The sequence below is a fragment of the Myripristis murdjan genome, chromosome 21 (assembly GCF_902150065.1).
Source record: "Myripristis murdjan chromosome 21, fMyrMur1.1, whole genome shotgun sequence".
NCBI lineage: Eukaryota > Metazoa > Chordata > Actinopteri > Holocentriformes > Holocentridae > Myripristis > Myripristis murdjan.
Window position 1 is genome coordinate 12620200 of NC_044000.1, and position 21655 is coordinate 12641854.

Here is a 21655-nt window from a genome sequence, read left to right on the forward strand (position 1 = left end):
ATGTCGCTTGCTGACCGCTGAGAATGACCTGTAGCACCGGCATAAGTAACATAAAATATTAAAAATTTAACATAGAGAGTCACTTACTTTCTGCCAAATGCTAAGTGATATCTTTTTGTCTTGCTAGCCGAGGCTTATCAGTCTTGGTTGTTAACGTTTAACTTGCATCTCTTTGTCGATTAACTCTCAACCACATGGAAATATAAGACATAATTTCCATATTTCCACTCAACGCTTCATAACTTTACGATAATATTACGTTTGTCAGGTAGTGAATAAACCCTTGTCTGGACTCACTCTTGTACTAATGTTCAACAGTTACTTTGCTAGTTTACATTCATTTAGCGCTGTTTGGTGATGTTAGCACAGTTACTGCACCTGCCGGCGAGGGGACGGGGGGCGGTTTTCTCAGTTAGTGGAAACCTCGTTTATTAGCCATTTACTGAACTGAACTCTTTAGTTTGATATTTCACATTGTGATGGACAACAGCGAGCCCCTCTCTCTGACCCTGGTTTCATAACCTATTTTTGTCTCGGCTGAGAAGGTGGGAAGAAGATCTGACCTGAGAAGAAGTGTTAGAGCAATGATGTCTTTTACTACTATGGTGATAAATGATTAAGGAGGAAACTGTTCATAATAACTGCATGAAAAGTTAATACTATGGTTTATATAGATGTGTGACAAAGAATAAGCCAACATCAATTGTCTTAGCAAGGTCTTCAGTGTGTCCTGGCAGAGATACTCCAAGTCTCATTCATTTGGTGTTTTGATGATGGTAGAGAGAGGACTATCCTACATGTCAGTCCAAAATCTCCGGTAGGTGTTCAGTGGGGTCGAGATGTGATGACCGTGAAGGCCGCAGTATATGATTTACATCATAGTCATCCTCATCAGACCATTCAGGGAGTCTTCTTGCCCTGTGGATGTGTCCTTGAGCAAGATGGTGGAATAGACGCTGCCAATCAGGGTAGAGATTTTTCATCATATTGCAGGATGAAGGTTGTCACTCAGAATAAGTATTTGCAGTGAGCCTTTCCTCCTAAGGAGACAAGTTCAGCCAAAGCATGCCAGGAAAATGTTCTCCAAGGCATAACAGAGCCAGCAGACCCCCTCACTGTGGGGGTCAGTCACTCAGGCCTGTAGTGTTGTCTTGGTGGACACTACACACTCACCAACTTGTCCAGGATATGGTGAAGGATGACTCACCTGATTGCATCACTTTTTCCCCATCTCTGCAGACCAGCCCCTGTGGTTTTGCTCCACCAAACTCCCAAATGTGCATTTGTCTTTGTAATGATGGTTTTATGCACTGCAGCCCGACTGTAATATCCCTCTCTATGAACAGTATCTTCTGGAAGAACAGTGTTTCAGAGACTCGTAGAATCGATGCCAAGGTGTGTTGCAGCTGTTCTGGTGGGTCATGGTGCCCCAACACTTTATGAGGACACTTTCAATTTGTCACCTATCTGTATATTTCCTTTTGCACAGGACGTATATCAGGATATATCAGGACAGGTTTTGTCCTGATATTTCGTTCTCCTGTCTCACACACATGTACATTAACCAGGTGTTGAATTGTTTATGCAGCTCCTCAGATTTTATTTGTGCACTCCTTATTGCCCCCTACTTCCAGAGTCACTTTCATTTCTTATTTATCTTTTCTGTTTATTAGTGTTATATTTGTATGATGTATAGGCACAGTCCTCTCTGGTGCAGATCCACAGGTGTTGTCTCACTTACCTCCATGACATTTCTCCTGATTTTAACCAAAGCAGCTCCATTTTCAAGTGTTGTAGTTACTGAACATCTGCACTGTTTGTGAATAGACATCTAAACTTCTCATTCCTCTTTTTTTGTCTCCCTCTGTCCCCTGCAGGTATGGTAGTGTAACCCCCTCCCCCCTCTCCCTCCTCCTCGTCCCCCATCATGCTGAGTTTCCTGCGCAGGACGCTGGGCCGACGCTCCATCCGGAAACATGCCGAGAAGGCCCGTTTGCGGGAGGCCCAGCGCGCCACCACACACATCCCTGCCGCTGGGGATGCCAAGTCCATCATCACCTGCCGTGTATCCCTACTGGACGGGACAGACGTCAGTGTTGACCTGCCGGTAAGGACGACTATTGTTGGTGTAGTTTCAGACACTTTGTTTCGTTAGGAACCATTCTTAAGAAGGTTGTATTGTTTTGGCTTGTAAACCTGAGCAGCATGTTGAGTAGTAGTGAGTAGGGCTGTCATTTAGCTGGAGGCCTGGGGTTCAAGTTCAGCAAGCATCCTCCCCACTGAATGGTATTTGAGCAAGACACTGAAACTCTATCACATCCAGGCTTGCCTGATGTCTGACCTCGCTTTGGGGACTGTAATTTGGAGGGAGGCACAATGTGACTCTAAAAACCGCCTGTGAAAATAACTAGTGAATTTTGGGTTGTACCCTTATATCCAGCAGGATGTGCATCAAAAGTTCAATCAGTTTGAGTGTAATCAAACAACAGGCTATTAAAGTAGCAAGGAACAATTGTGGGATTAAGTTTGAAGGTCATGGAAGCTCAGAAGACCATTTTGAAAGGATTCCCACAAACGGCATGCAGGGCTCTAACTTTTTTCAATGGCAGTAAAAGGACTCACTTTTTAGTATGTTTTGTAATCCGTTATGGAGATAGTGGGGACATAGGAGAGGAAGTCCTGGCTTTACTTTATCTTTGACCAGTGGAGGCACAAAGGTGGGACTTCACCAAACTATCTCTGGGTACAAGAGTTGGAACTTTTACTCTATTCTTCTGCAGCATTCACACTGTGTCGGCGTGTGGTAGGTGGCAAACTGGACGTTTATTGTTTCAATAGGAAACCAACAGCACACTGTGCCAACACTGGATGAAAGCGCTGCCTACGTGCCTGCTGATACAACTTTGCAACAAAAGTTGATTTTTCCTAACTTTTGCCTTCAGTTGTGGCAGTGAGGACAAACCTGATGTTGCTACATCTGGTGAAACAGATGTAGCCACATTGTGCACCTGCTCCTCCAGTTTCCCAACTAAGATAAACTTGCAGCACAGCAGTAGAGCGTCCTCCTCCTGAATTTCCATTTTGGAGTCTGGGAAAATTTTCTCAGAGGAAAACTATGTAGTGCTGTATTTGTTTTTCTCTCCTGACCATCAGCCTATGCCTGTCAGTTGTGTATTTGTTTTAATACAAAGCCTCAGAGTTGCCTACAGGTCAGTGAGTGCAGACTACAAGCCTGTTTCTGTGTGTTTGTGTGAAAGAAAGCAAGAGAGTGAGAGCTGTAGTGGTGACTGTTGTGTGCCTGTGTCAGTGGAGCAGTCATTAAAGCTCAGATGTGTACATTGTGTGTGTTAGCATATGTGTGTGTGTGTGTGTGTGTGTGTGTGTGGTCATGTTGCTGATCACCTGTAATTCCATGATCCTCTCTGGGAGCACACTTGGTCACATGACTATGTCACATGACATTTTAGGCCAGTGGCCAAGTCAACAGAGAGCCTTTACTGTTCCACATCTTACTCTCTCCTCTCTGCCTGTCCTTTCCTCTCGCTCTTTTTTCCTACACATTCTGCAGTCTTTTTCTCCTTAATCTCTCTGCCCCCCTATCTCTTGTCTTTTGTTTGTCTTGCACACACCACACACACCCCCACACAAATCCAGGACTGTAGCCTCATTGTGTACCATTTGAATAACTGTAATGGTATTACTGAGTGCCTGGATATCAGGATATGGCGCTTTCTTCTTCTGTAATAGCCTAGATTTTGAATTTATTACAGAACTGAATTGATGAATCCGAAGGTGGGTTTACTTAGGAGCGTTTCTCTTGTTGTTGTTATGACTCTATTAAGATCTTCTGACCACTTGCCACAGGAGGATCTTGATTAAATAGGTTGATTTGTCCTGGTGTTACAGTGAACTCACGTCAAGTTAATATCTGACAAAAAACTTTATTTATTTCCTTTGATTTTTCTTTTCTTTTTTTTTTTTTTTTTTTAACAGTAATTCGTATGTGACATTATAGATACATTTATAGTTTTCACCTTAAAATTCCTTGAAGCTCATTATTTTTCCAAGTTGCAGCTTACCAAAGCAGTGTTTACTAAAATCTTAGGAGACTTTTGTTCAGCTTGTATGACAAGCGATGTTTGGATCTGTTCAAGTACACAAGGACACTGATGATGGCATACTGATGAAATGTGTTTGTCACATTGCCCGTGTCTTAGAAAGAGTCTCTTATGATCTGTGAGTGCTGGTATTTTTTCATCTTTTGTACGTGTTCACATGTAAGAAGAACTTTTTCTTAGTTGGGTCTTTTTTCCAGTGGCATGCTATTAGCTCGGACTGCTGTCTCTCTCCTGCTCCCCTCTTGTAAAAGAGCTTTTGTCTTTGGCTCCAGTCATCAAACATGTTTGGGGTAGGTTTATTGTAGGGTAGAAATTATCACTGGAATTTACAGGCTTGTTTTCACCAGTGTTAGGCCTCAGCTGTGAATTTGTCATGCCCCGTTTTATTGATGGAGTTAATTGACATTGACAAGCCTCGTTAACGTCTCTGTGTTTTAAACTCTCAAGTAGCTAAGTCAAGTTTCAAGTTTCAGTGTGTTCCAGCGGAGTCATGCTCTTGTTTTAGGTTTCAGTATGACTTCCTTTAGGCTTTTTTTGCACCAGACCTTTTCTTTAGGTAGCTACCACAATCTCCCCTTCCCGTCTCAACCTAATAACTATTTTCTCCTCCCATTCAGCTCTCTCTAAATGACAGAAGAATGAATGGTTAGGGACATGGCTCTGTTTGAATGCTCTGTTAACTCAGTGTGTCTTGCACCTCCCTCCACAGCCAGGGAGGAATGTAGGCATCATCCTTGCTACCACAGAACATTATAAATTCCAGCTGGAGGAAATATTTTAGTAAACAAACAGGAGACAACAATGATGCAGTGTATCTTGTTAAATTTGAACCCACTGAATACTGCTTTATTTGTGGGCAGCATTCCTCTCTTTGTCTAGCTTCCATGCAGCTCTGTTGTCCTAAATGTGTAAAAATAGGTGGATATTCCACTTTTGAGTGTTAGAACTCTTGAAACTAACTTCTTCCTTAAAAATAGAAAAAAAAATCTGTTGTTTCTTATGTTAATGATGCATATCCCTCCATATAGAATCTGCAGGTTTTCACCCTTCATTTACATTGCACTGGGCCTGTTTTGACAGATAAGCCACTTAGTTATGGCAGCATGGTCGCATCACCATTAAAAAGTTACACCGCTCTATGTTTAGGTTTTCCTGACATTGTAGAGGATGGTCTGCCAGATTTACCAGAGGCAGTGCAGACGAAAGAAAACAAACAAACAAACAAAAAATATGTATGGCCAAAAGAGGCATGTTGTAAAATTAAGGACTGGATATATTTTTAATTTATTTTATTTCACCAGGTAGAGTCTCATTGAGGTTAAAATCTCCTCTATGATGGTCTTACTCTGATCAAATATTTTGTCTGATCCATGTCTAACCACTGTCAGCTGCCTAACATAGGGACTAAACTACACCAAACTACACTCCAGCATTGTGAACATGCTGTGGAGCAGACAAAAAAAAAAAAGAAAAAAAAAACTGAGAAGGCGGTTGGGAAATGGTGCAGGGCTTTGCCTTCAGCTTCCCGCTATCTCTTTTTCAGCCAGACTTATCATTAAGATAAACAGTCTCTGGGAAGAAGTTAAACTTAGCACAGGGCTTTCTATTATGTTCTATTTCTCTTGATTGAAACCATGACGTGACAAGGGTCCAGGCTCATCAAGGAGTATTAATATTTCTAAGACGAGGTTCATTCTTTGACACTTTCAGAGTACAAAAGCTTCAGTGTCTCTCCTGTGTCCTCCTTTTGTCTTTGTCAGAATACATATTATCTTATTCCTCCAAAAAGGTTGACATCATTATCAGCTACAGATTTTGTAGCTTGTGCTTTAGGTTAATGGCGCCCAAGGTTAGCCAGTTTAGCAGCTGGCTCCGTGGTTAAGCCTGTTTTTAAAGATGTTCAAGTGGTTGTAAATAAATAGACAGAGGCTGAAACTGAAAAGAGCTCCTTGACGTGTTTTACTGGTCCTCCAGCTGTGTGTGTGTGTGTGTGTGTGTGTTGTGTGCATGGCCACCCAATGCTGTTTCCTAGGGATACAGGCAGTGAGGCAGTAGCCATGTCCATACATACTTGCACAGCCTCATGATTCACCTCCAGTTTGGCACATCCTTCCATCCATCTCTCTCTTTTTTATTTTTCTGTCCCTTTCTGTCCCTGTCCCTCTCTCTCTTTTTGTCTTTCACCACCCCCACATTCTATCACCCATCCCTCTTCCTTTCTTTCTCTTGTAAGAGCTCAGGTTGACAGAGGAAGACTCAAGCCTATCATTTAAGACTTTTGGTCAGAGAGTGAGGATACAAAACAAGTTGTGGATTTGTTCACTCACTGGGACGTGGGGTCACTTTGTCCCTTTTTTATCGTGAGTTTGTAGTATTGTTAGTGTTGCTGTGTTATTCCAGGTGTCTTACTGGTGTGGTGTCAGTGAGGACAGAGAAAGACTTCTTTATTTGATACTGCGTCACTCAGTGAGTGACTCATGACCCTAAAATCCCAAGATAAGGGGTTGAATTTCCCTTTGGACCACCCACGCTATAGACATATGTGTTTTTGGTATGGTAAAGTGGATAAAAGCATCCAAAAAATGTAATGATTTGCATCCATCAAAATCCTCTAGCCTTTTACCTGTCTTAGGCACCGGGATCTGTCCCATTTAAGCTGATCCATTATTAGACTGTGTTGGGGCTGAACGTTTAATTGAAATATTATCAAAATCAAAATATGACCAGGTGCAATATCCAAATCGCAGTAGCTGAAATTTTTTAGGTTTGTATTTTGCAGATGTAAGAAAAGATTTGTTTGGTACAGACCCCAGTAAAAATCATACCATCATCATTTTTATTAGCTTTTTTAGTGAAACTGATAATTATAATGCAAAAATTATTATTCCCACTAAAATTGTTAATCATACTGCAATTGCAGTGTCTGTAAAAGTAATCACAATATGACATTTTTAACTTTTTTTTTTTTAACCATAGCTTTCAGCTCTGGACTGTGTGGCTGAATGGACTTGCTGTAGATGGGAGCATGAGCTAAGTGCCTATATTGTAACCTAAATGTGAAGAACAGGCTGACAGGCAGAGCTGGTTGCCTTGCAGGCAGGCAGAAAGGCTGCAAACCTCTGGTGAACAATACTGCAGGCTCTATAACAAGGCCTTGGGTACAGCGTAGCACGCACGCACACACACACACGCACGCACGCACGCACACACACACGCTCACATGCACACACAATGAGCCCTTTGTACTCTCTCTCCCAGGCTACTGTAGGGGTGCGGTATGCTTTGTCAGCTATGCCAACTAGCATGGGGCCTGCCCCCCTGAGCGACCCAGGAGCTCTCTCAGTGTGTGTCTGAGTGTGTGTGAGTGTGTGTGTGTGTGTGTGTGAGGCACAGGGAAGCTTGCACAGCACCCTCTGCCCCACTCCTCCATTCATCCATCAGTGTTCTGCCACAGTCTGTTTTTTGTTTTGTTTGTTTTCACCACTAGGATTTGTCCCTGATCTTTGTAGAGGCATAGTTAGTAAAACTGTCATCAGGATAAGTTGTGTGACAGCGATAGGAGGCCAAAGCCTCTACAGTCACATAAAAACTTTAAGAAGCAGATGTGGAGCAGTTGGAGCTAGAGGTACCAACATAAAGCCGCTCTGAAGCCCCAATGTAAAGAGAAGACACCATTAAAGCTCAATAAAAATGAGTTACTTAAGATGGTCATTAAAAAACTCCTGGGTGGGCCAGTGTAGAGTTTTTGTGTCTTTAGCCCCGATGAAAATGTGTGTGTGCATGTGAAGGGAGGATTGATGCAGGGGTACCAGTCTACAGTGTACCTTTATCACTGTTGGAAATGTAACTTTCTATGTTACATTGCAAGTGCAAGGTTTCTTCAACCAGAGAACCAGCAAGTATCCACCCTGCTGAGGTGTCAGTACCCCTGAAGATAATTATAAATATCCTCATGGTACGTCCCACAGGTTGTCAGTTTACTTTTACCACATTGAAAGTGGGGGCTATTGGTGACTGGTTTTTGATCTTTTTTTTTCTTTTTTTGATCTACTGAGCGGGTCTAGTAACTCATATACAGGCATCAAAGTCTCAGTTTGGTACAAGGTAACAACTTTAGCTGAATATTTTACCTCCAGCTTATCATCTGTGCTACGATATAAACAGCTTTCAGTTCAGTTTATTTTGGCACCGACACATGAAGGAACACATTTGCACTGTGCCATCAGTACAATGCATCATGGTCGTTGTAGTTCACTCACACATTTTAGACGCTTTGCAGTTGAATATTGTTTGTTTTAAAACTGTGTTGGCAAGGGCCACCGGTGCCTTGCATCATCGAACGTTGAAGTGATTTCAAAACCTTTATTTGAAGAGTTGTTAATTTACCCGTGCATGCCACTAAAATATTAAAATTGAAAACCTAAGAAATGGTGTGGAAAACATTCGGTATTTTATCAAAGATGTGATCAGGAATACATTGAGCACAAAAACATGGGATGGGATGGGAGTTTTATTGAGCAAAAGTCCCAAAATGCTGAGAGAAATAGAGAAAAAAAGAAAAAAAATTAAGCCTTCAAATGCCACTCCAGTTTGTGGTGTCATGAAAGAACAGGAAAGAATCTTGATTAAAACTGTGGCTCGTTTTAGTGAGAGAGCAAAGATGGAAAAGAAAAGGGAACAGTTGAGAGCAGAGGTGGAAGGAGAGAAGGAAAAGAGAAAATGAAGACGGGGACGAGAGAGGTAAAGACGTGATCTTGGTTAATGTCTTGCCCCACCGCAGCGAGAGGCCCACTGAGCCAGATGATCACATGACATACCCAGCCACCCCTCTCCACTTCACTCAGCTGCTGGGCGTCTGGGGCACTTCACCCCGTTACCATGGCAACCCTGTCACTGTGCCTCCTGCTGTAGTTTGCAAGTTGGATGCCTGTGTTTGTGTGTGTGTGTGTGTGTGTGTGTGTGTGTGTGTGTGTGTGAGAGAGAGAGAGAGAGAGAGAGAGAGAGAGAGAGAGAGAGCGAGATCTCTCAGTCTGGAGCGGAGCACAGGCGGAGACTGGTACGGTGTCAGACAGCAGCAATGCCCAGGCAGATTACTTTAAATTTCCTCCTCAGGTCACTCCTTCTGCTCTTCCTGTGGAAAAACAAATCAGAGAATGGTTGACATGTATATATATCCATATATGTTTATATCTGTGAGTACAGCCCTTGAGAAGATCATTTTGTACTAATAACATGTATTTTGTATTTCAAGCAGTATCTTGCAGATAATATAGTAATTATTGTGAAAATTCACTCGATACAATGAATCTTCCATTCGGCTAACAGTTTAGCTACCTTTCACACAACTCACAGAATCTGTACTTTGTGTTTGAGTCACTGGTTCTCTAGGTTTCCACATTTGCAGTTTCTTTATCTAAACCTGTGTTTGTGTGCAGACACTTCATGTCTCTGCAGATTACCATGCATAGCTCGTACTTGTAACAGTCACTTCAAGTTTAATATGCCTTCTGCGTCTTTCTATCATCTATCCTATCCCTTCTTCTGTTTTCTGCTACATCCTCTCAAATTATGCAAAACTTCCATTAAAATGGTCATAGTAAATGAATATTTTTCTTCCTGTGTTTGTGTGTTTGCCCTGATCAGAAAAAAGCCAAAGGTGAAGAGCTGTTTGACCAGATCATGTACCATCTGGACATCGTAGAGAAAGACTACTTTGGCCTGCGCTTCATGGACTCGGCACAAGTCCCGGTGAGAATAAAGATCTCACAAACACAATAGACTCTTAATAGACTCTTACACACTGTCTTCCACTCTGGTTTGCATCCATGCTATGCTGTAGATAGTGTATTTTGTACAGTTATAGTATAATATGGTATAATGATATGTTGTTGGTTTTTATTACTCTCCACAATGAATACTCAGAAAATATTGGCCAGTGGACAGTATCAGAATGTTTTGTTTGCTTAATTTAGATCATCTTATATTCAGCAGGTGACCTGATGGTCCAAAAGTCCAGTAAAATGCAGCATTTTTTATTTCTTAAAATCATTTTGACAATTCATTGTGATGGTTCAACAGCTTCTAGTAAAAAAGAAGTAGACATTTCACCATAAACGTGCAGCTCAGCTGAGACTCTCATACAGCCTGTTCTCAAAAGCGGATTTTAGGCCACATTTGAGTTCTGACTGCTATTCAGCCATTTGACAGAAGACTTCAGGCAGACTTTCCCGCTCAGTGAATGGGCTAAAGGGATTGGTTATGGGACTGTTGTCAGCTCTGGGAGTCAGGCGCTGCTCTGAGACGAACCCTTTTAAGTCGTTGGTCCGGCAGCGTCCCTTTTCGTTCACACTGATATTCTGTGAAGGCCATGGAAACAGGGAGGGATGAGAGCGGAGAGCGGGAGTGAGGAAGGAGGTAGCAGAGGACGGGGTGCGAAAGAAAGAGAGAAAGATTGAGGAAAAAGTGTTGGGAGAGAGCAAAAAGGGTGGGAGATAAAACAGCAATAGGTATTGGAGTGGAGGATGGCAGAGTGAGAGAGAATGAGAGGGAGGGAGAAAAGGAGAGATAGAAAGCAAGCGAGTGAGTAAGGTGGAGAGAGGGAGTGAAAGAGAGGAAGGAAGGGAGGGAGGAAGGGCTGGACGAAGGAATGTGGGGGAGAGGAGAGTCAGAATGCTGTGACAGAGACCTTCCGTTCACTCTCTCTCTCTCTCACACACACACACACACACACACACAACCCCTCCTTGACATTTTTCATGCCTCATAGTCTTCCAGACCTTTGTGTGTGAGAGAGAGAGTGTTTGCGTGTGTCATTGCAGAAGGTAGACACTTAGTATGTCAGCCTTCTTGAATTTTGATTTCTTGAATTCATTCATTCATTTGCACACATGAATATTTGATTATAGGCAAAAAAGAAGAAATAAAAAGCAAGAACAGCAGATCATAGGGGAAAAAAAAGAGTGCCTGTCACATCAAATGTACATGAAAGATAAAGGAGAAATCCCTGTTGCGTTTGGTTTCTTGACTTTCAGCTTTCATTGTTGGTTTTAAAAAATTAATTCTCATCTCTCTCATGTTTCAGCACTGGCTTGATGTTACAAAAAGCATCAAAAAACAGGTCAAAAGTAAGTACTGACATCCTCTGTTCCTACCCTTCTCTCCACACACAGACATTGAAACATATGAAAACCACTTTTCTTACTGTTATGAGATACAGCGTTTTGCAGAGGTTATTTGCTGCTTGTGTGTGTGTGTGTGTGTGTGTGTGTGCATGAAGCATTTGTGCATTTGGTCCTCACCACAGGCTTGGACCACTTGTCACCCTGGTTGATAAGCACTATCTGGTTGTTAAGATGAATAGCTTTTACATTGATCCTCCCTGTCGCTGGCCCCCATCATGCTTTCACATGAGGTCTCACTCAACACTCAGCTCTGTGCCACATTAACATTTGTTTCTCCCCTTAGTTGGCCCACCATACTGCCTTCACATGAGAGTCAAGTTCTATTCCTCAGAGCCCAACAACCTGCACGAAGAGCTCACCAGGTGGGTCGACACACACACACACACACACACACACACACACACACACACACACACACACACACACTCGCTCAGGTTTCCTGTCTCGCTCCCTCTCACCCACATCTTTCCATCATATTCTATTTGTCTGTGTTTTAGTCTTTTTTATGGGCTGTGCAATACAAAGGGCTCTGTAATTTCAATTTCAAAATCTGTGTTTTCTAATGGGTTTTCTGCCGTTTTGTTTTGTGTTTTGTTTTGTTTTAGCCGAAAAAAGTAGAACGACTTGGCTCTCTGTTTAGCTCTTTATGTTGAGAACAATGGTACTTTGGTCACAAAATATGCAGCTGATTCATGCAGGGTTACTGTTACTCAGGAGCAGTGAGTGCTGTGTGTTCACTATATTGATGATTCAGCTGCTGTGTTATTAATAAAACTGTGTGTGTGTGTTTGTGTGTCTGTGTGTGTTTTTCAGATACCTATTTGTATTACAGTTAAAGCAAGACATCCTCAGTGGCAAGTAAGTAATTGCTTTCTCAGTTTCAACAATCTTTACTGCCATCTACCATGTAAAACACCAGAGTGGAGCAAAAAGCTCCCTGTTGGTGCCAGGCACCTACCAAACAAGAGCAAAAATCACATAACTACAAAAGATGCAGGATGCAAGACAACGCACTGTGGTTCATCAGTGTAATGGTAGGGGAAAAAAAAGCTAAACAAACAGGGGCGCAAGAGTGGCTCACCTGGTAGAGCGTGTACTATGTATCAAGGTTTGGGTTTGATGCCAATGCCTGTCATCCCCTCTTCCTCCCCTGCCTGCCCTTATTGTTGATTAAAGCACCTATGCCAAAAATAAATAAACAAATATAATAATAAGTAATTTAAGGTTGCTACTTTGAGAAAACACTCAGCATAATATGTCATTTTCTTTACCCAGGGATAAAGTTGGTTAAGTGTTTAAGAATTGTTGCCAGTTGGCTCATTGGGTCTGTGTAGGTCAAAGTGGGAACCAAAAAAAAAAATGCTATATTGCTATTATTGCTATAAATGATCAGAGTATATAGCAGAAAATAAAGTAAATTATTGATAAACTAAATAAAAATGTGAAATTTTAAAATGGATTTTGAAATTTTAAAGTGTAAACTGACTCATAGTGTGATTACTGTTTCGCAAGGACGAGCCTCATAACAAAAGTTTTTCTTGTAATTGCCGATGCTTTGAAAAATGAACCAGTTTGATCCACTTTACTAGGTTCAACATTCAACATTCAACATTTTCCACACAGCAACACTTGTGCTTCCACAATGTTTAGTCAGAAAAAGCAGAAAGCAGAGGCCGGAGAGTAAGCTGAAATTAATAGGCTTATGAGTGGCTGACACTTAAACTGCAAACTTTTTTCAGGCACTAGCCAATTGGGCCACAGACCGCTGGCCCATTTCGGCATTCTTCTTGCATCTGGACAGGGGGCATTCCTTATTGTAGAAACGCATTTGCTCCAGTAAAACAGCCTGCTGTCATATCAGTCAAAGGCATTGTTTCACATGAGTAGAAAAGCAGTCAGCACAGTATAATGCACAATGTAATCCAAGACAAAACATTGCCTTTCCTCACTTCTTGTTATCCCTATAGAGATATCTGTATTAAGCAGACCATCGTTTCATACATGAATCCATCTGTTGCGTCCGTAGACAGGCCGTGCTGCAGTAAGAGGCTTACGGGATTACATGTTTATGAACGGAATAGCATTATTAACAGTAGTCAGTAAGTGGATTGGGAATATTAGTATCAATTTTCACTACAGTGAGGATTAACGTTTTTGTTGTCTTGTTTGATTTACTAATAAAGGAAAGAGTGCAAAAGAGACCAACCAGTTGGCCCTATCTGGGGGCATAATGGGAGTGTGTGTTAGTATCATAGCATCATTATGTGTGGTGTGACTGTGTTGCTGTGTCTTTTTATTTTCAGGCTAGAGTGTCCATTTGAGACAGCGGTGGAGCTGGCTGCCTTCTCATTACAGGGTAAGCTCCATCTAGGATTCAGTCCAAACTCTGTTTTTAGGTGGTTGAAAGCACCTCAGTGAGAGTCGGACTCTGTGCATTTGTTCGTTTGTGTGTAATGCTTTTTGCAACGGGCAGTGCCTCGGGGGATTATGTGCTGTTTCGGCCACGCAGAGCACAGTGAAGTAAATTAAGTGTGTGTCGTATGCCATGCGGTATGGTAGAACTCAAACAAGTACGTTGAAACTGCTCCGCTCGGCCTCCACATACCAGGAAGTAACTTGATGATTTCTGAACCCTAATTCTGTAACTCTCTATATATCTGTATACCCTAACCCTGTGCTGGCATATTTGTTAAAGCTGGTAGTCACACACCGTTTTCTGTTAAATCCCAGTGCCATATTAGCTAGTGTATTATAACAATGCTGGATCCCAGGCCAAGACCAAATTCTTAAACTCGTCCCACAGGCTTAAAAAAAAAAGAAAAGAAAAGAAAAAAGTTCAAAACTAGGATATTTCATTCATTTCCAAAATGTTTCTGCTGCTGATGCAAGACAACATACTGTGGTGTATCAGTGTAATGGTAGGTCAGTGTATTCAGTGTCAGTTTCAAAGTGTTGCTGCTGCTACCTTGTGCATCCACTGTTTCAGTAGCCCCCTCCTTAATTATTTTCTCACCAAGCAGAATTAGCCAAATATCTCACTGAATAGCCAAAAAGCCTTTTTTCCTGAAAATATTTCATCACTGGCCATTCAGTCATGAAGCTTGTGAAATGTATTGGTGCTTCCATAGCCTCAGCAGCACAAACATTTCTGGATAGATGAGCTTGGATGGGTTAAGACCCTGTGACACACTGGCGTCCAATTCAGGGTGACTGGTGCTGTTCCCGTGGCAACATTGAGGAATGCACTAGAAGAGTGAAAATGACTTTAGCAATCTCTTCCGCAAAATGTCCACAATGACATGCTAAAGAGCCCGTATCTTTTACACTAGACATACTTTCTGGTATTTTCTGCGCTTTTCTGTTTTTTTGGTGCCTGTAAATGCAGCATGTAATTGCATGTGCACTGGCATATGAAGAATGCTGTTTCAAGGGAACAGGGATACAGTCGGTACAGGCCTCCATGGAATGAGATTATGTGTGTGCGTGTGTACACACTCGTACACACACACACTCCCACACAAACACACACACCGTCTCTGTGGGGTAAATGCCAGCTCATTAGTGCTCTGTCCTCTCCGAAGGCCCCCTAATCCAGCCCTCTCTTGTCTCTCGTTCTTTCTTTCCCTCGACTTCCTCCCTTCATCTCCCCCAATCTCTTTCTCAGTATCTTGTCACTGGTCTGCTGGTGTACTGGTACCTGGGACACAGTAAAGTAAAATGACTTACATGTGTGTGTATCATAACATGGTCAGGTCCCCTTTTTTTTAATCTCTTCTCTCCTCCTTTTTTCCTGATGCTTTGCATGCAGATGGACTAGCTGGTCTATGGGAAACTCTTAATCACAGCCAGTCTACCCAAACACGGCAGACTGTAATGGGAGCCAAGGCTTATCATGACATGATAAGCTTCGGCTCCCCACACCACAGCTCCAGTGATGAAAATTTCCTGGTTTATTTTCAGTTTCACTTGTTTTGAAGATATTGTTTTTTATATTATTTTTCTCCTGCTTCAGCCTCCATTATTTTAGTTTTATGTTTTGTCCTGATAACTTGTGACCTGTGACCTCAAGTCCACACAGAGAGTTACAGTTAAACACTTGCCCATTTGTCCCTGCCCTGCTGCACACAGTGTTATCTTAAGGTTGCTGCGACACTGATAGCAGGGGAGAGGGGTTGAGGATGGGCTTCTCAGTGGACTCTAAAGTTTTAGGGATGTTGCTGGGTGGATCGGTTATAGTACGGTAGTCAAATTCTTATTGTGACAGTGTTTTTATGTTGTTCTCACTCTAGCTTTGTGTATGAGCTGTGCATCTTTTCATATTAGTTTATTTATTTTTATTTCTTTGCTATTCCTCCCTTCATTAACTCTTGTCATGGTGTATCTAACCCCAAACTCACCCTGTGAGCAACTTGGTTGATGGGTTTCTCTATACTGACCAGTTGTGTCAGTGTGAGAGGCTCTGATTGTCTTTGTAGTGGTCAGGAGCAGCTGCAAAGTTATTATCAGTCACATAATGTATTTTATGCTCCTTCGGCATTTCCTTCCATAGCCATCCATCCATGAATGCATCCATTTTTCATACACCCTTATTCCTATTCAAGGTTGCATGGTGCTGGAGGCTGTCCCAGCATGCATTGGGGGCAAGGCAGAGCAGAGAATCATCCTGGAAAGGTGGCTGGTCCATCACAGGGCAGACACACTCACACCTGTGGGTAATTCAGAGGCCTCAGTTAATCTGACCTTCATGTCTTTGGACTGTGGGTGGAAACCACAAACCCAAACAAGATTCAAAGCCATGACCCTGTGTTGTGAGGAGGCAGTGCTAACCACTGAGCCGCTGTGCCACACTCTCCTTCCATAACACTCCATCCATTTAATGGATTTACATAACTAGCTACTAAATGAGAAACGTTTTCCTATAGTCTTTCAAATAAAATTTTTGAGAACTTGGAAGTTTTGAATGGCTGTAAGCCCAGAATTTGTTTCATGAGTTTCACTGACAGAGTTGTCAGTGTTTCACTGTTGCTCATCTCTTTAGGAAATTAATAAACCTCTACTGACTTGTTGATTGTGTTGATCATATTGTGCGTCTCGTGTAAGTGTATGCATGTTTGTGGATTTTCAGCTGAGCTAGGTGACTGTGACCCAGCGGAGCATGGTTTGGACCTGGTGTCAGAGTTTCGCTTCATCCCCAACCAGACAGAGGACATGGAGCTGGCGATATACAACAAATGGAAGGAATGCAGGTAAGCTCATCAATACACAAGTGGGCTTGTGCCCTGTGAAGTATGGAGCTCTGGCTGAGTGCAGACTAGCGTAGTGTGGTCTTATAAACTAATGCGTGTTGCTTTCATAAGCACAATTATTTCAGCCTCAGATCAGCTGAACAGAGTATTTATGATGAGGCATGCAGAAGAATGCCTCTGTAAAATGGCCACAGATAGGAGCTATGGCATTAAGTGAAATCAAATGGATCGGAGAGTTGAACTTGAAGTTGGCTGGATCCACCTGGAATGTAGCGCCTGATAAGTCAAGCCTGTGTCTGTCTCCAAAGTGAAAACACATGTGACTCAAAGGCCATACACGGCATCCACAAAGCTTCTCATGATGGAGCCACTAATATGGGATCACTGGTCATCTTACTCAACCATGAAAACTTCACATTGGCCGCGTCAAAATTTACAGCACATGGCCTTCTGCTGCTGTAAATTTGGACCCAGTTGTATTGCTTCGCTCAACAGATGGAGATTTTCTTGTCTTTTTTTTCTGCAGATACAGTATATGGTAAGCCAAGAGGTGGATTTGGGTGATGCATCTGTCATTACGTTACCCACTTCTCTGTCTCATCCTCTAAGGAGTCCAAGGCTGAGATATATCAAGTGTTATGAGATCCTGCAGAATGTTAGTCTTGATTTACCCTCTCCCTCCCCCCACACACACCCTTTTTTTCTGTTCCTCTTTCTCCTTCCCTCACTTCCTCCAGAGGTCAGATGCCAGCCCAGGCTGAGATTAATTACCTGAACAAGGCCAAATGGCTGGAGATGTACGGGGTCGACATGCACATGGTCAAGGTAACATGCATATACACTCAGTTTGTAGCACTTAAACCTTAGAATGCCAGATCTGCTCGTTTTACACACACAGAATCAAGGGCACATGCACATGTTACCCACAGCGTTACTGTTGCCTAATACCACAATTTGGAAGTTGATGAAAGACAGGATATTGAAGGAATACTAATACATATTATGCCAATACTGTTTCCTTTTCTCCTGTTATTTCTTTCCATTTCCTTTTGTTCACTCTCTCCACCTGACCCTCCAGGCCAGAGATGGAAATGAGTACAGTTTGGGTCTGACCCCCACTGGAGTTCTAGTATTTGAAGGAGAAACCAAGATTGGACTTTTCTTCTGGTATGCTTGCTCATGTTTTTATCCAATAAACCACTGATTTAGATGTCTTTTGTAGAGCAGCTCCTTTGAACTCTTTCCCTGCATTCCTTTGTTTGTGTTTAAGATATATTTTATGGGTCAGCTTTTTTTATTTTCATTCCAACTTTCTGTTCAAGGCCCAAGATCACCCGTCTGGACTTCAAGAAGAGCAAGCTTACTCTTGTGGTAGTGGAGGATGACGAACAGGTAAACAGACATGTATTAAAAATGTGGCACGTGGATGAAAACGTTTGTTTTATTATAGCTTATTTACAATCTAAATTCTGTGCTCTTTATACACCTGAAAATGTTGCACTCCCCATGCTTTATTCTTGTTGCAAGCAGCACCATAAAGTGTAAACCTTTCAGTCAAATCTTAGTGCATTATTTGATTACAGTTTGCCATATGACCACTGGGATGGTTTAAGAGGGTGCAAGACATGATACATGTTGTGTATTTTCATTTAGGTGGTCTTACAAAATTACTTAGATGGCCTACCTTCCATTAGCAAGTAGGGAAATCTGCAGAATTTAACAAACAGTAGAATCATATGACAAACAAATATATTTTTGTTGAACTGCAGCAAGGGCTTAATGTTTGGACAAGTGAATTCACTTAGGTCCAACATAACTTTGTGTTGTTCAACTGTCTGCAGCTGTAATTGGCTGTTCAAGAGACCTGTAGCTATCACCAACTTGATGCTTATATTTTGAAAATGAAGTCCAAAAGCTACTCAAACAGCTTCCCCTTTTTCATGTAAGAAAAATAAAAACCAGACTAATATGTTGGCGATCGTGTTGTTACATATTTTGCTGTCAACAGTTATCTTCAGTACTTGCACTGACAGCAGTTTTCCAGGAAAGCAGTTGTAATAAATGGACTGTTTATAAGCGAGGGAACTGTGCATGCTCATGAGTGAAAACGTAAAAGTGAGGTATCATTTGTAATGCGATTCCTGAACTCCTACTCTGCCATCCAAAGCTGAGGAATTTGTGTTTGTTGATGTTTTGTGTGTGTTTGCGTCTCAGTTGTCACCAAATGTGTTTGGTGATAGATACAGCTAAAATCTAGCAGGAGTTATCTTAAAAATATGTAGTGATAGAAACATTCACACATGGTTTGTTTTTGTCATAGTACAGATGAGATGGTATCAGCTCTCTGGCAGTTTCTGCCCGCATACTTTCATAGTTGAGCTGGGCCCCAGTCCTAAGAAAAGGGCTTTGTTTTCAAATGAAAATGAAACAAGACTGGTAAGAGTATTGTGCCCAGAGGGTAGCAGGAGAGAGGGAGAGAGAGAAAGAGAAAGAGACAGAGAGAGTGAGTGTGTGTGTGTGTGTGTGTGTGTGTGTGTGTGTGTGTGTGTGTGTGTGTGTGTACACATAATAGTGTGTGGAAATTTCTGTTGCTTTGTTTTTTGTGTTGCAATTACAACTCTGGTGTCTAGATACTCTGTGTGTCTCTGTGTGTATGTATGTGTGTGTGTGTTGTGTGTGTGTGTGTTGTGTGTGTGTGTGTGTGTGTGTGTGTGTGTGTGTGTGTGGCTGTTCATGTCCATCCTGGAGGTCTTTGTGTGAGGTTAAGGCTGAGTTAATAAAGTAGCCTGCTCCCTCTGGCATTTCTGGTATGCAGTGCTCTCCTACACACACACACACACACACACACACATACACACAGAAGCATACACAGCTCTAGCCTCGCACCCCTGCCATGACCAGCATTATGTGTTACTCTTATCACAGGAATTTACTGTACATGTCTGGGTTCCACATGGTCTAACAAGTCACTCGTCTGTCTGTAACACACATGTAACAGAAGCCTCAGATGTGGAGATCAGAGGAGTGACCGTTAGTGGAAAAGCTTGGTGGTCGGTCCTTGCAGTCATAATTGGTTCCATGTACTTTATGTAGAAAAGTTGTATAAAATCCTGTTGGTGCCTCTACATTGTATATTGCTTACAGTTGTTAGGCTGCATGTCCAAGCTGTGAATCTGCTCTCTGTAGCAGAAAAGGAACTAAGATATCAGTGTCAAGTTGAGTTATTTTCTTAAAACCCCATTCAAGAAGCAGTGGACTGACTTTCTTTGATAGGTGATCGCTTGGAATGTGGACTGTGCTGCTCCAGGAATGTGTGAAGTGCGTATTTGTTTGTCTGTGTGTCCGTGTTTGGTCAGTGCATGTGTCTGTTGGTATCCATGTGTCTCTGTACGTGTGTGGAACAAAAATAAGAGAGAAACAAAGCAAAGACATAAAGGGTGAGCCTGTGCCACTGAAACGGCTCCAGTTAGTCAGTGGTGTTGTAACTGGTTGGGACGCCTGGCAGGCGTCCATCCAGACTGCCATGGGAAATCAGATTAATGAGCCTGCACCTGCACATCACACCACAGCCATTCATTCCTCACATACCCACCCCCATGAACACACAACATAAGTCAGGCTTTGCTGAAAAGATGTTTACTAACTAGATTCAGTTACCCCTAAGTTTGTGTTGAATTTGGTTTATGCTGAACATGCACTGAGACCACGCTGTCGTAACTCTCTGCTCCTCTCGACTGCCCCACCCACATCTCATCCCATCCCAATCTTCCATAGGGAAAAGAGCAGGAGCACACCTTTGTCTTCAGGATGGACCACCCCAAGGCCTGTAAACACCTGTGGAAGTGTGCTGTTGAGCACCATGCTTTCTTTAGGCTGAGAGGGCCTGTGCAGAAGAACTCCACACGCTCCAGCTTCATACGTATGGGCTCGCGCTTCAGATACAGGTAACGGACAGATGTGCACATTAATGAGTTAAGAGAGAGAGAGAGTTATATTACTTTCGACAAACACCTTTCTTTAGCATAAGGGAGCCAGTATAGAAGGGTTACAATGCTCTTTCTACAGATTCAAATATGACTCACCTGCTAAACCAGGTACATGCAAAATACATGAACACATGCATACAGTGTGCATACCAGCACAAATGATCCCACTTTGATACTGGTTGTTCTGCACATACAGAAATATGTGTACATACATACACATGCTTGCAAAGGTACAGGCTATATATTTGTTCCAGCATGCACAGTGGATAAAATCACACTGTGACTCTACATTGGATAGGGACTCCATGTCAGTCATACTGCAGAAGCCAGCTAGTTCCCCTCTGTGTATGTTTAAACATTACCCAGTTGGATAAGCACTGACAGCCTCTCTCTCTCTGTAATGTTGGTTTAACACAGGGGTTGCAGGGTTTGTTGTTAATAAGAGGTTATCGCCTGGATGGACACCGAGTTCAACAAAGGTCATCCCTGTGGCTGTTGATCTCGTCTAGTCTATAAATATACATGTACATGCACATATAAAATGACTGAATGATTGAATGGAATTTTTCCATACTGTGGTTAGGCAGTAGAAGCGGTGATTGACTAGTCACTGATTACCTATTTGACTCTTTTTAATTTTTTTCACATCTTTCCCTGTCACTTTTGTCCTTTATTCCTAGCACTGTTCAGTGCGCACAGTCTAAAACAGAAATTGCTTAAAATAGTTTAAAACCAGTTCATTAGGAATCATACACATGTGTCTACAATATAAACTGAGCCATGGCATAAATGACAATGGAATCAAAAAATGCAATGGCATTAACTTTGATGGCTACATACTTGTTGGTATACAGTGGGTCTTAAACCCACATAGTTCAGATGTGAACTTAGCCGTGTATTGATTAGGGTTATCATAAGCTTTGGCAATGTATGAAAGACAGCATAATATCCTTGCAAGTATAACACAATCTGTGTGTGTGTGTGTGTGTGTGTCTGTGTCTGTGTCTGAGACCAGTGGGAAGACAGAGTATCAGACAACCAAGGCCAATAAAGCACGGCGGTCGGCGTCCTTCGAGAGGAGACCCAGTCGACGTTACTCCAGAAGAACCACACAGAACAGAGGT

General features: G+C 42.2%; 1 protein-coding gene across 5 annotated transcripts in view; it reads left to right on the plus strand.

The window, feature by feature from the left end:
- The window catches only part of epb41l5 (erythrocyte membrane protein band 4.1 like 5), a 45408-nt gene that overhangs the window by 869 nt on the left and 22884 nt on the right, over positions 1-21655 (plus strand). For all 5 annotated transcript variants that reach the window (XM_030080295.1, XM_030080299.1, XM_030080296.1 and 2 more), the window contains 12 exons: positions 1878-2107; positions 9762-9866; positions 11200-11242; positions 11583-11661; positions 12113-12157; positions 13603-13655; positions 16425-16545; positions 17283-17370; positions 17624-17712; positions 17868-17937; positions 20320-20489; positions 21547-21653. In XM_030080295.1, coding sequence (XP_029936155.1) covers positions 1928-2107; positions 9762-9866; positions 11200-11242; positions 11583-11661; positions 12113-12157; positions 13603-13655; positions 16425-16545; positions 17283-17370; positions 17624-17712; positions 17868-17937; positions 20320-20489; positions 21547-21653 — 1150 coding nt within the window. In that variant the 5' untranslated portion in view covers positions 1878-1927. The remainder of the gene's footprint in view (positions 1-1877; positions 2108-9761; positions 9867-11199; positions 11243-11582; positions 11662-12112; positions 12158-13602; positions 13656-16424; positions 16546-17282; positions 17371-17623; positions 17713-17867; positions 17938-20319; positions 20490-21546; positions 21654-21655) is intronic.